We start from the raw sequence: 13,290 nt of genomic DNA on the forward strand, positions 1-13,290 counted from the left end.
CACTCCCTCACCCCTCAGATCCACCTCGCCACTCCCCCTCGTTCCCCCATCGCAGCCGAATGCCACCGCCGCCATGGCTCCGGCCTAGCCACGGCCACTGTGCCCACCTCGCTGCCCCTCTGTGTCCCCAAGGGCCGCCGTCGTACGCTGCCTCGACCGGTGCATCCCGTTGGAGTTTGGAGCCACCGCAATGCCCACGACGCCGCCGTCTTCCTCCTCTGCTCCGATGAACGTCGCAGCCGAATTCGCCGCACCGAGCCCTCCCCGAGCCCACTTAAGCACACCTGTAGGAGCAACGTGAGCATGCCCTTCTTTCCCCTCTCTTTCCCGAGCATTTCCGCCGCCGTAGCTCCTCCTCCATGCCATGCCCGAACGCGGCCTTGCCCGAGCTCATCGCCGGCATGGCCACGGTGACCATTTGGTCCCGTGCATGCCACCATTCCGCTTCTCGCGTCGAGTAGACACCGTAGACGCCTCATGCTACTCGTTTAGCGCACCGCAACTCTGAACCCGACGACGACCGAACTCCGTCGTACGCCCCGCTCGTCGCTGGTGAAGCTGCGGCCCTCCTCCGGCCACACCACCGCCACCACTAGATGCGCCTCGACACGCTCGTCTGTCTGGTCCCAAACCCGCCTCGTTCGAACACCCCGTTGCGCGATCCTCGTCCATGCTCGAATTGCCGTCCACCGTGCTCGTAGCCGGCGACCATTCCGGCCACCCCTGCCGACGAGCTCCCCTCCATTGGACGCGGCGCGAAGAGGCCGTTCCAGAGAGCCTGGCCGCGCCCGATTTGGTGCCCCATAGGCAAAACCCGAAGCTCGCCGGGGTTCGGCCGCTGCGCGCGAGCTCGCCGGAGCTACTCCGGCGGCTCCGCTGAGCTGGCACCCCGGGGGTCCACCCCTGGTTCACTGCCTGTGGGCCTAGGGGCCCCAACTGGCCACGTTGACCGAAGTCAACTACGCTGACGTGGCAGCTACTGCCACTGACATGCGGGCCCCATCCCATAAAATGAATAAAAACAAATAGATAAACTGCTAAATAATGAAAACCTAATCTCTCACTCACTACTGGGCCCCACCTGCTAATTGACCCATTTAGTTAGTTTTAAAACTCTGTTAATGCCCTTGACAATGACATGTGGGTCCCACTGGACCCACCTGTCTAGTTTGACTGGTCAACCGACTAGTTGACCTGCTGACATCACTCTGATGTCATACTTGTGTCATCAAACACTGTTCTGGATAATGTTGGCTTTAGATAAATAATTAAAATCAAAAAATGATTTAAATCTTTAGAAAATCACATCTTTTAATCCGTAACTCGGATGAAAATACTTTCTACATGAAAGTTGCTCAGAACGATGAGACGAATCCGGAAACGCAGCCCGTTCATCCGCCACACATCCCTAACCTATCGAACTCACAACTTTCCCCTTCCGGTTCCTTTGTCTGGAAACACGAAACACCGGGACAAATTCTCGGATGTTTCCCCCTTCGCCGGTATCACCTACTACCGCGATTGGGCCCCCTAGCAACGCTCATTGTCATGCCATGCATCGTCATGCATATGTTTGCATTATATTTATTGTTTCTTCCCCCTCTTCTCTCGGTAGACTCCGTTACCGACGCTGCTGCTGCCCAGTTCGACTACGGAGTTGACGACCCCTCCTACTTGCCAGAGCAACCAGGCAAGCCCCCCCCTTGATCACCAGATATCGCCTATTCTTCTCTATACTGCTTGCATTAGAGTAGTGTAGCATGTTACTGTTTGGTTACTCCTATTCTGTTGCATAGCCTGTCATTGTTGCTACAGTCATTGATACCTTACCCGCAATCCTAAATGCTTAGTATAGGATGATAGTTTATCATCATTGGCCCTACATTCTTGTCTGTCTGCCTTGCTATACTATTGGGTCGTGATCACTCGGGAGGTGATCACGGGTATATACTATACATATATACATACTATACAGATGGTGACTAAAGTCGGGTCGGCTCGTTGAGTACCCGCGAGTGATTCACGGATTGGGGGCTGAAAGGACCTTTGTCCCGACGGCCCTCTGTGTGGATCTTTGTGGCGGAGCGACAGGGCAGGTTGAGACCACCTAGGCGAGAGGTGGGCCTGGCCCTAGTCGGCGTCCGCGGTTATTTCATAATAACATGCTTAACGAGACCTTGGTATTTGATCTGAGTCTGGCCACTGGCCTATACGCACTAACCAACTACGCGGGAAAGATATGGGCACTCGACGTCGTGGTATCAGCCGAAGCCTTCTTGACGTCAGCGATGGAGCGACGCGCGCCGGATTGGACTGGAACGCCTGCTCTTGTATTAGGGGGGCTAGCTCTACTTCCGGCCGCCCTCGCAACATGTAGGTGTGCAATGGGCGATGGGCCCAGACCCCTGCACGCATAGGATTTAGACCGGCGTGCTGACTTCTCTGTTGTGCCTAGGTGGGGCTGCGATGTGTTGATCTTCCGAGGCCGGGCATGACCCAGGAAAGTGTGTCCGGCCAAATGGGATCGAGCGTGTTGGGTTATGTGGTGCACTCCTGCAGGGAAGTTTATCTATTCGAATAGCCATGTCCCTCGGTAAAAGGACAACCCGGAGTTGTACCTTGACCTTATGACAACTAGAACTGGATACTTAATAAAACACACCCAGACAAGTTCCACAGATAACCTGGTGATCGCTTTTCCACGGGGCAATGAGGGGAGGATCGCCGGGTAGGATTATGCTATGCGTTGCTACTTGGAGGACTTCAATCTACTCTCTTCTACATGCTGCAAGACAGAGGTTGCCAGAAGTGTAGTCTTTGATAGGACTAGCTATCCCCCTCTTATTCTGGCATTCTGCAGTTCAGTCCACTGATATGGCCTCCTTACACATATACCCATGCATATGTAGTGTAGCTCCTTGCTTGCGAGTACTTTGGATGAGTACTCACGGTTGCTTTGCTCCCTCTTTTCCCCCATTTTCCTCTTCTTCTCGGATGTCGCAACCAGACGTTGGAGCCCAGGAGCCAGACGCCACCGTCGACGACGACTACTACTCTGGAGGTGCCTACTACTATGTGCAGGCCGCTGACGACGACCAGGAGTAGTTTAGGAGGATCCCACGCAGGAGGCCTGCGCCTCTTTCGATCTGTATCCCAGTTTGTGCTAGCCATCTTATGGCAGCTTGTTTACTTATGTCTGTACTCAGATATTGTTGCTTCCGCTGACTCGTCTATGATCGAGCACTTGTATTCGAGCCCTTGAGGCCCCTGGCTTGTATTATGATGCTTGTATGACTTATTTATGTTTTAGAGTTGTGTTGTGACATCTTCCCATGAATCCCTGATCTTGATCGTACACGTTTGCGTGCATGATTAGTGTACGATTGAATCGGGGGCGTCACAGTCCACCTCGATAATACTGTAGTGGTGCTTAGGCGAAGCTTTGTGTCGGTAGAACATCATCATCGTCACCACGCCGTCGTGCTGACGAAACTCTCCCTCAACACTCGGCTGGATCGGAGTTCGAGGGACGTCATCGGGCTGAACGTGTGCTGAACTTGGAGGTGTTGTACGTTCGGTACTTGATTGGTTGGATCGTGAAGACGTATGGCTACATCAACCGCGTTGTGCTAACGCTTCTGCTTACGGTCTACAAGGGTATGTAGACAACACTCTCCCCTCTCATTGCTATGCATCACCATGATCTTGCATGTGCGTAGGATTTTTTTTGAAATTACTACGTTCCCCAACATCATTCTCATGTGAAGGTGGAAAATCTGTACCTTTGTCATTACCTCTTATGATCAACTCAGATGATGCAGGCACTCTCAATGGTGATGTGTCACATGGTGGAGATGACGTAGTCCTCGCAACAACGGATGTGGTTGTCATAGTACACCTAGTAGTTGAATAAACATATGTATCAACAGTTGGAATGTGCACCATGCACTTGTTCTCCTTGTGGGCAACACGTCGTTTTATTTCCTGTTCAGCTTTGCAAGCAAGACGAAACAAATGGTCCATATGATAACACTCTTCATGAATTAGTATCTCCTGAATATCATGGTTTAATCCTCCCCAAAATCTATCCATAAAATCCTTTTCACTTTCTTCTAAAAATGAGTGCAATAAGGTAGTTTGTAAATTATCATAATATTTTGTTACGGTGTCAATACCTTGTTTTAAATGTTGTAGTTTTTTAATCATGCCACGAGTATAATAAACATCAACGAATCTATCTCTCATGACATGTTTTAAATCATCCCAAGTATTAGGTACATAATCAGGGTGTAACCGACAATATTCACTCCACCAAACTAAAGCATAACCAGTGAAAAAACCAACCGCAACCGTAACTTTTTTACTTTCATCAAAATTATGGGAAGCAAATATATTATTTATGTCGAACTCCCATTTAATATATAAAGCAGGTCTAAAACGACCATTAAATGGTGGTATAGAAACATGAACCTGATCATGTGCATTTCGATGTTTGTGCACCTCTCGTGACGGTTGTGGTATTTGCATAGGTGGTGGCATGTCTCCCGCGATCGACAAAGCCCATGAATTGACTTTGGATCCTGTCATGATTAGTAGAAACAAGAAACAAAATCCAAAAATAATGTTCCTATAACTACTAGGATGTGGTGGTAAAACGCTCACAGTAAAGCAAATATCAATGTCTTACAAGTTCTTACCATGCAGGAGGCGGTGATCGGCAACCAGCGGTGTCAAGTAACTCTGAAGATTGAGTAAAGTGATTGCCAGGAGAACGTACATATACACGGTGTAGAAATATGTGGAGCTTGAAAGGCTTAAATATTTTGTAGCAAAAAGTTAGCAATAATCAATTCAGAGATGCAATGTTGAATAAACGCTCAACGACGATACTGTGCTGGTCTTAGGCTAGACCAGACTAGAGACGCGGGCCTAGAACACTGATGAGGTCACGACGTAGCACAACTAGCATCAATGAAGGATAAGTAGCTCTGGACAGCAAAATATAAGTGAAGATCACAACGGCAGTAAATATAATGATGAAAAACAACTGCCAAGCAGGATATATAACAACTCTCTCTCTCTCCAACTTTCCTCTTGAAAAATTTGCTACCAACTCAAGATTTCCAATGCAAAAATAATCACTCAATTCCGAATTGATATGAGAAGTCAAAAAATTCTAAAACTAGAACAAACTGTGTTCGCGAACTTCGGAGGACAAAAAGACCTATTTAGAAGCCAATTTTGAGGTGCCAAATATTGAACAAGCTTCTGCAAATATTTAGATGCGGCTCATCGCTAACTTTAATTTGAGTACTTGCGAAGCCAAAACGGACTTCGTATGAGGAAGTTATGTCTGTTTTACTGAACAGTGCACATAATAGATTCCAATTTGAATTGAACTACGAGATTGAGTCTAGATAGATCCGAATTTTGTTTTTTTTTCTTCTTTTTTTCTTCTTTTTTTTCTCACACTTTTTTTCTTTCTCTTCTTTTTTTCTCTAACTTTTTTTCTTTCCTTTTTTTCTTTCCTTTTTTTCTCTTTTTTTCTCCTTCTTTCCAAGACAAACTAGATAAGACGTAGATTGGATCAGACGAAGATGTGAATGACCTCAACTATGATTATGACAATGAACAGTGCGTAGCACGTGGTGGAAATTGATGGATGAGATGGTGGACAGCGGAAGGGATAATGATGTAGCGGCAGCGAGACTAATGTGACCAGAACTCAAAACTTTAAAGGAACTAGACACTAAGACCAGCAACTCGACACGATGATGCAACCGATAATTTAACTATGGAAGCAATGAAAAGAAAATTGTAAAGGCTCAGACTAGCTTGTACAAAGGATGAATAGATCTAACTTTTTTTGTGGCATTTTCTTGGATAATAGGTATGAAGGACAAATGCGATCAAAACTATGAAAAACTGTAAAATCTCACCGAGCAACCTAAAAACTGATACCACTTGCTAGAGGCGGGGGTGTCCCGATCTTTCGATGAGATGATAACTATCGATTTGGTGAAGATGACTTTGACGATCCGACTACAAACGTGCACGACGTTGCGCCTTAGCAATCGCTAAACCAACTCCAAGAGGTTATTGACCACGCCGGAGCACAATCAACCTGACCACGAAGGTCTATTCCTGCAAGCAATCGAAGAACAAGCAAAAATATGATAAAAGCAATCTGAATATTGCGAGTATATATGAAGTATTGATAAAGGTGGGGATCCGTAAGCGGTCTTGGTCTGGTCGTTGGACACAAACGAAGTACACGAAGTTGCAATGGCTAACTTTTAACTAAATAAATCCCAAGGAAAAAGCTACTAGATGGATCTACTTATATAGGAGCAAGGGGTGGCGGCCAAGGAGGTGGGAGAACGTCCCAAGGCAGCCTAAAACCAACTCTAGGTCGTAACGTGCCCAAGTGGAGGTGATGCAACACCTTTGGACTTGTTGTTTGACTCGGATTCTGCTGCAGCGTCAGATTGTTTCGTCGATATCTCAATGCTCCGGACGAATTTGAAGGTGAATCCAACTGGGTTGGAAAGAGCACGAAATCTACTTTCCAACAAAAATAGAATCACCCAATTCAAAGTTCGTATGAAAAAGTTGTTGGCGTTTTGAGTCAGGTATGTCTGTGCAGTCCGAATCTGAATCCAAAACGTGAGAAACTTGGACTCTATCTTTTCTTGACCCAAAAGTAACGTGAAAGGACTTTTTGAACAGAACACAAACTTCTCCTTTTGCCTTATCTTCATACGTGGATTGTACAAATGCCCATACACCTGTAATTAGACAAAACACAAAAGTGTGTGAAGTATTTTTGTTCTGGATAACATAAATAGATTATTGAATAGTTTGTACTAAAAATCACCTGACAAATATGCATGTATATAACATTTTTGGTCTTATCCAAGGTAGCCATGTCCTCATCAGTTTCTCATCATGCTGAATGAACAAAGAAGTTTATTATTTTGGTATATTGTCACGCTACGAAATCATACATCTCTCCTTTCGATAGTAAGATCGGAAGGATTATTCTCACATCTACTTCCCAGAAGTTGCCACGGACTATTTTTATCCTACCTTCTAGTTTTTCCTTAGAAATACCTGTAATTTTATTCATACTCATAACAGTTACACGTACGCTGATTTAGATCTAAAATCCAGAAAATATAAAGTAACTCCTAAAACTAAGGATTATAATGAAATCTCTTGAAAACATTTTCTTCGCGGTATCAATCTCTACTAAAAGAAATACTCCAAAGACTCGATAAAGTGGATGCAATTGGACCGGAACAACGATGTTGTCCCTCTTTCACTCGCACGGACATTACCAATAATGTTTTTGAAAGCGCCTTGAGCCGCCCATCCAAAAAGATGAGAAACCTTGATCATGAACGTACTTGGGCCGGGGATGATCATTTAGAAGTGCGGGCCATTGAATCACGATATCTTCACCATGGTGTCGATAAAAGATTCCACCTCCACAAAGAATCTCTATCTCTACTACTTAAAAAGAGCGTAAAGTTCTCATTTCACCTTTCTTTTCACCACCCCTTCGTCCAACCTTCCATGTATATGATAATTAACCACCTTAATTTACTTACCTTCTGAACTAATTCCCCTTTAATTTACTTACCAAATTTCTAATCAAAATATAAGGTAATTCACGGTCAGAATTTGATGAACATTTATTTACACAATCACATTATTATTGACAGGTAAATCACAAGCTACGTATTAGAATATTTATATCCCGTTACAACGCATGGGCATTGTTCTAGTCAAACAAACTAAAAAAAGCTTGACACGCCAACATAAACTCATCAGATCCGAATAATCGGATGTGCGAGAACAGAAAACTCTCTAACCTCATAGCACCGCCAAAAGAATGATAGTACTTTTATTCTCATAAAATACAAAGATCACTAGACGTTGAAGAGGAACATAAAAATCTTTAAGATGCGAAGTCCCCCCAGCTCGCAGCACCAAGATGGCAGCCGGAGGCGAGGGGACCAAAGATCGTTGGCGACAGTTATTGCTGCGCCGTTCACAAAATCCAACGTCGTGATAATTGATATTTTCTACGGAGTCTCCTCTCGCTTCTTTTCTTTCCTCTATCCCACCTTCTAGTGTAAGGGTAAATCAGTTCGTGGGCTTTGGTGAGTATATTTTCGCCATGACTTTTCTTTGAATTGCTCGAGGGGATCCAAGGATCATTCCATATATGTATATTTTCGCCATCTTCTACCTTCCATAATCCATATGCAGCCTTTTTTGAAGGTTTGAATTTCATATCATATGTTGTGCCAAACATAAAATGAACTGTTTGTCAAGGTTGCATCAAAATTTACCATCTGGAAATATTTAGGGCGTAGAACTCTGACCTATAAAAATGGGTTATTCTCTTTTTTTTTACAATAAAAAATAGGTTATTCTCGATAAGACGCCAAACTTGTTTCCTCAGTAGGGTCCTGTTAAAGTCCACAATATCTCAAAACCGCATAGGCACATACACTTTTCAGTAGGCAAACCAATGTATATGCTTTTGGTTTTCCTCGTCACTCCACCAATGTCGTGACATCTCCTCTGTAATTTCCTTGCAAAAGAAAAATCCTAGATTGACGTCACCCTTAGACTGTAAAGTAATCTTTACAAAAGGAATTGAGAGGAAAAAAAAGAGAAGATAAAACGGGAAGCACAACGGTTCATGGTTCAGGAATTTGCCACGTGGCTCCTCTAGCCATGACTTTTCCTCGAATCGCTGGAGAGGATCCAATGATCATTCCATATAATAGACTCATATTCTACCCTCCACAATCCATATGCAGACTTTCTTGAAAGTCTGAATTCCAAATCATATTTGCCAAAGAGTAACATAAGATGAACCCTTTTGTCAAGGTTGCATCAAAATTTACCATCTGAAAAATATTGGGCGTAGAACTCTGACCTACAAAAACGGGTTTCTCGTTAAGACGCCAAACTTGTTTGCCCGTAGGGCCTTGTTTAAAATACATGATATCTCAAAACCGCACAACTCTTTTTTCTTTAGGCACATACATTTTTCCCTCGTCGCTCCATTAATTGACGTCGCCTCCATAATTTCCTTGGAAAAGAAATCCTAGATTGACGTCACCTTTAGAGGGACTGTAAAGTAATCTTTACAAGGAATTGAGAGGAGAAAAACGAAGAGAAGATAAAACGGGAAGCACAGCGGTTCATCGTTCAGGAATTTGCCACGTGGCTACAGATTTTACGACACGCTATGTGGCCGTCCTCCGGTCGATGCCCGGCCATAGCCATACTTACAGAAACCCTGCGTACTGGGCCCAGGTGTCAGTGACCCACACCCACTGCTCGCTCCCTCCCCCGAAACTGTCCACGCCTCCGCTCAGCTCCGAGTAGTCGGAGGCAGGCAGCGATGGCCTCGCCGGCGGTGGCGATGCGGCGCCCGTCCCCCACCGTCCTCGCCTCCGCCCCTCGCCGCCGTCCCCGCCGTCACGTGAGTGCCCACTCCCGTCGCTCTCGTGGCGCCCGCCGGCCGAAATTGTTTAGGCCCGTATATGCGCGTTCTGATCTGGTGTCTCGGCCTGATTTCTGCGCTTTGATGGCGGAATTCTGTGCTTCGACTGTGGAATGTCAAAACCTCTTGCAGCGATCCAGCTAGTCCAGCAGAGTTTGACTACCGCACCGTTGGCGAGTCATTAACTTTTAAGGGAATCGGTTACTCTTGGATTGGCTCCTGGACAGGACCATTACGTAGGCTTGAGGTTGGTAGGATTTGGTTTGTGTGATAATAAGCCCTGTGAACTGGCAGTTAGATAGTTGTTCCTGTCACATTTTTATATATACACAAAACCAATACTGATATGATGACTGTTTCCGATTTAAGTATCTACACCCTTATGAACACGGTGTTCTATTAAACATTAGAGAAATGAATCATGTATACACTCCGATCCGTCTTTGCACTCACTTCCTCGCCCCAGTCTACAAATGATATCCATTCTGGAATTTGTGTAATTCTTGTCCTGTGTAATGCTTCTTATTTTGTGCCAAATTCTGTTCCCAAGCCTTTGCTTATTCATTTCATCCACAATGATTAGCAGGAGTATTCACCTTCCAACATGGGCTCCCCAAGCTCGGCTTCACGGTTAAAAGTTACTGCACTTTTTGGGTGGATCAAGGGAGATAGATATTCGAGAACTCGTGAATTGATCCCTTCTGCTGAATCGTACACTCTCACAGGGTCAGCCTCAGAGGTGTTTTTGTGTTTCTTGAGTCAACTCTTTTTCCAGGACTTATGCACCTGATTCATGGCTTTCTTAACCATTTCTTGATTTTAGGTGGACATGAAGCCACGTGAGGTATCGATTTCTGTTGTCTCTTCTATTATGGACATACCTCCGGCAGAGTGGGATGCATGTGCAGTTGATTCAGTTGAGCCTGAAAAGTTTAATCCTTTTCTTACACATGCATTTCTCTCAAGCTTAGAGGAATCAGGTTCTGCAGTGAAGGTGAGCATATAAAGCACCATTTCTTGATTCCGTACACCCACTATCAGACTTTATACTCATTTCATGGTTCATTTTTTCGTGTTAATATACTTTCAGAAATTTCAATACCTAATATCTTTAACTTTTGTTCTATCCCAATAAGCACGAGCCCTACAATTTATACTCCCTCCGTTCCTAAATATTTGTCTTTTTAGAGTTTCAAATGGACTACCACATACAGATGTATATAGACATATTTTAGAGTATAGATTCACTCATTTTGCTCCGTATGTAGTCACTAGTTGAAATCTCTAGAAAGACAAATATTTAGGAACGGAGGGAGTAATTGTTATGACTATCCTTGAAACTGTCATGTCCTGTACTGATTTCAGGAAACAGGGTGGTTACCTCTGCATGTTGTTGCACGGGACGAGAACCAAAATATTTTAGGTGTTGTTCCGCTTTACCTTAAAAGGTTTAACATCATTAACACAATATCATCTACCGTTTCCCTAATTTCTGTACACTTCATCTCGTTCATTGGCTGAACAACCACAATGTGCATTTGCAGCCATTCTAGGGGTGAGTTTGTATTCGATCAGTCATGGGCTGAAGCTTACCACAGCTATGGACTTGAATACTATCCAAAGTTGCAGTCTTGTGTCCCTTTTACTCCAGTAACTGGTCAAAGAATATTACTTCGGGATACATCCTACCGGGATCAAGTTTTTGATGCTTTAGTAGAAGCTTTGAAGAATTTGGCTACCAAGGTAGTGAAGTCAGAATTCTAGCAATATATTGTTAACAGTCTCTTGGCTAGCGAATAATTGTAGCAAAAGTTACAAAATGCTATTGTATGGTTGTGCTTTGCTTCATATGGCAATGGCAATATGACATTTTGATATTCAATAGGAAACATTATTCATCAATTTATGAATCAGTTGTCTTTTCATTTACTCTAATTTTGTTGTCATTTCCAATGAATACAACAGGCGACCAGGTTTAGTTCACTGAATTGGAAGGCTCTGTTGTCTTGTTACAGCTAATGTTTCGAAATCAATGCTTTGTTTTTATTGAATTGTCTAACAGCGATAAGTGAATGAGAGTAATGAGAGTTTTATAGTCAGAGTCTCTTTAGACCTGCTGAATCTTCATGGTGTTTGCTAATTTCGATTTTGGAGTATACAATGTTATAATAGCATGTAATTTGCCTATGCATTTTTTATTTCATTGATAGCTTCTGTGACTCTTAAATAGATGGAAACCCTCCGATCCACTGGACGAATTGACAATCTTTTGTTTTCTGCTGCATTTCAGCTGAATGTGTCATCACTGCATATAACTTTTCCATCTGAAGGTGAATTTAGCAAGTTGAAGGATAGTGGATTGTTGCAAAGAGTTGGGCTGCAATACCATTGGACAAACCGAAATTACAAATGGTACGTTAACATGAGATTTATAGAACTTCTGGATTGCAGTGGTTTAAAGTGCTCTTCTGACCACATAAGGCTATGACTCAGGGCCCACATTTAGTCATAAGCACGGCCTGGTAGACATATAAACAGGATTACATCACAAACAAGGGGCACCTACAATTTTCATCACAATAATGCAACCTCCAGGAATTTCTTTTCAACAACCTTCCACACTTGTTAACATATCAAGATCCCAGATTGTTGATAACTTGATATACCTTTTCTTTCATTTTATCTGGGAGTTTATTTGGGCAGTGTGGTGAACAAGCTAGTAATACAATCTTCTCAGACATTTGTTTCCCCCCTGTTTGGATTTACATCTGCATGACCATCCCAATGGAATAGTTGATGTCGGCAGATAATTGTAGATAAGTAAGAGCTTATATGCAAGAAATGCAAGTCCCTATGTTAAAAGTATAAACATTCTACCTTGGGATTTATGATCATGCCATTGCGCTCATTTGCTACTTTTGGAAATTTTATGAGCTTACATGCTATTGATTATGTGATTATGATATATCAACATTTACTGATATCTCTTTGTTCCACCCTTCAGTTTTGATGATTTTTTGATGGATTTGAAGCAGCCCAAACGGAAGAATATCAGACAAGAACGTAAAAAGGTTTGCCTTTGTTTTGGATTCCCTTTTCAAATTTTGGATATAAATAACATTTATATTTTTATCCTGCTTTTCAGATTCCTGCCCAGAACTTAAAAATGAAGCGCCTCCGAGGAGATGAAATAAAGGTACTTACGGTACTCAGCTGCTTATTTGTACTCAGTATTAGTTTTCTTGACATTACGGTGCTCAGCCGCCTGTCTTTCTGAGGCACTTCAAGTTTATTTCACAAAACAGTTGCAGATTTTACCAACTTATAATGGTTTTCCTTCGCATTGCAGAGCAGCCACTGGGACACCTTCTATAGATTCTACCGTAACACAACTGATAATCAGTTTGGTCCAATAACACTCTTTCCTTGTAATTTACAGAACTGATAATCAGTTTGGTCCAATAACACTCTTTCCTTGTAATTTACTTTCTGTATTTTTCATGTTAAACAATTCCTAAGTGGTTCTTTCCTGAACAAATCACAAGGTTTCTTCAAATAGTTGTCTATCTTCTGCGGACATTATATTAAACTAAACTTTGCTAAATGAGTAACAGATTTCTACCAATGCATGTGTCACTGTGCAATAAGAGCTTGAAACTAATTAAAGCAATAGCAGCTGGCAAAATGCTTTTAATTGCTAAATAGTAGTGCATGTACTTGTACTTTGATTGTACGCACAAAGTTCTAAAAATCACCATCAT

The 13,290-nt window shown here is 43.2% G+C and overlaps 1 protein-coding gene across 4 annotated transcripts in view; it reads left to right on the top strand.

Moving 5' to 3' along the window:
• The first annotated feature begins 9,286 nt into the window (after nt 1-9,286).
• The window catches only part of LOC119364364, an 8,724-nt gene continuing 4,720 nt past the window's right edge, over nt 9,287-13,290 (top strand). The window contains exons 1-9 of one of the 4 annotated variants that reach the window (XM_037629831.1): nt 9,287-9,508; nt 10,113-10,268; nt 10,353-10,523; nt 10,895-10,977; nt 11,074-11,272; nt 11,820-11,941; nt 12,534-12,600; nt 12,675-12,725; nt 12,879-12,931. In XM_037629831.1, the coding sequence (XP_037485728.1) occupies nt 9,428-9,508; nt 10,113-10,268; nt 10,353-10,523; nt 10,895-10,977; nt 11,074-11,272; nt 11,820-11,941; nt 12,534-12,600; nt 12,675-12,725; nt 12,879-12,931 (983 nt within the window). In that variant the 5' untranslated portion in view covers nt 9,287-9,427. Of the gene's footprint in view, nt 9,509-10,112; nt 10,269-10,352; nt 10,524-10,894; nt 10,978-11,073; nt 11,273-11,819; nt 11,942-12,533; nt 12,601-12,674; nt 12,726-12,878; nt 12,932-13,290 lie in introns of those variants that run through there. The other 3 variants (XM_037629829.1, XM_037629830.1, XM_037629832.1) reach the window with 3 other exon arrangements.

This window comes from Triticum dicoccoides, chromosome 2B, assembly GCF_002162155.2.
Source record: "Triticum dicoccoides isolate Atlit2015 ecotype Zavitan chromosome 2B, WEW_v2.0, whole genome shotgun sequence".
NCBI lineage: Eukaryota > Viridiplantae > Streptophyta > Magnoliopsida > Poales > Poaceae > Triticum > Triticum dicoccoides.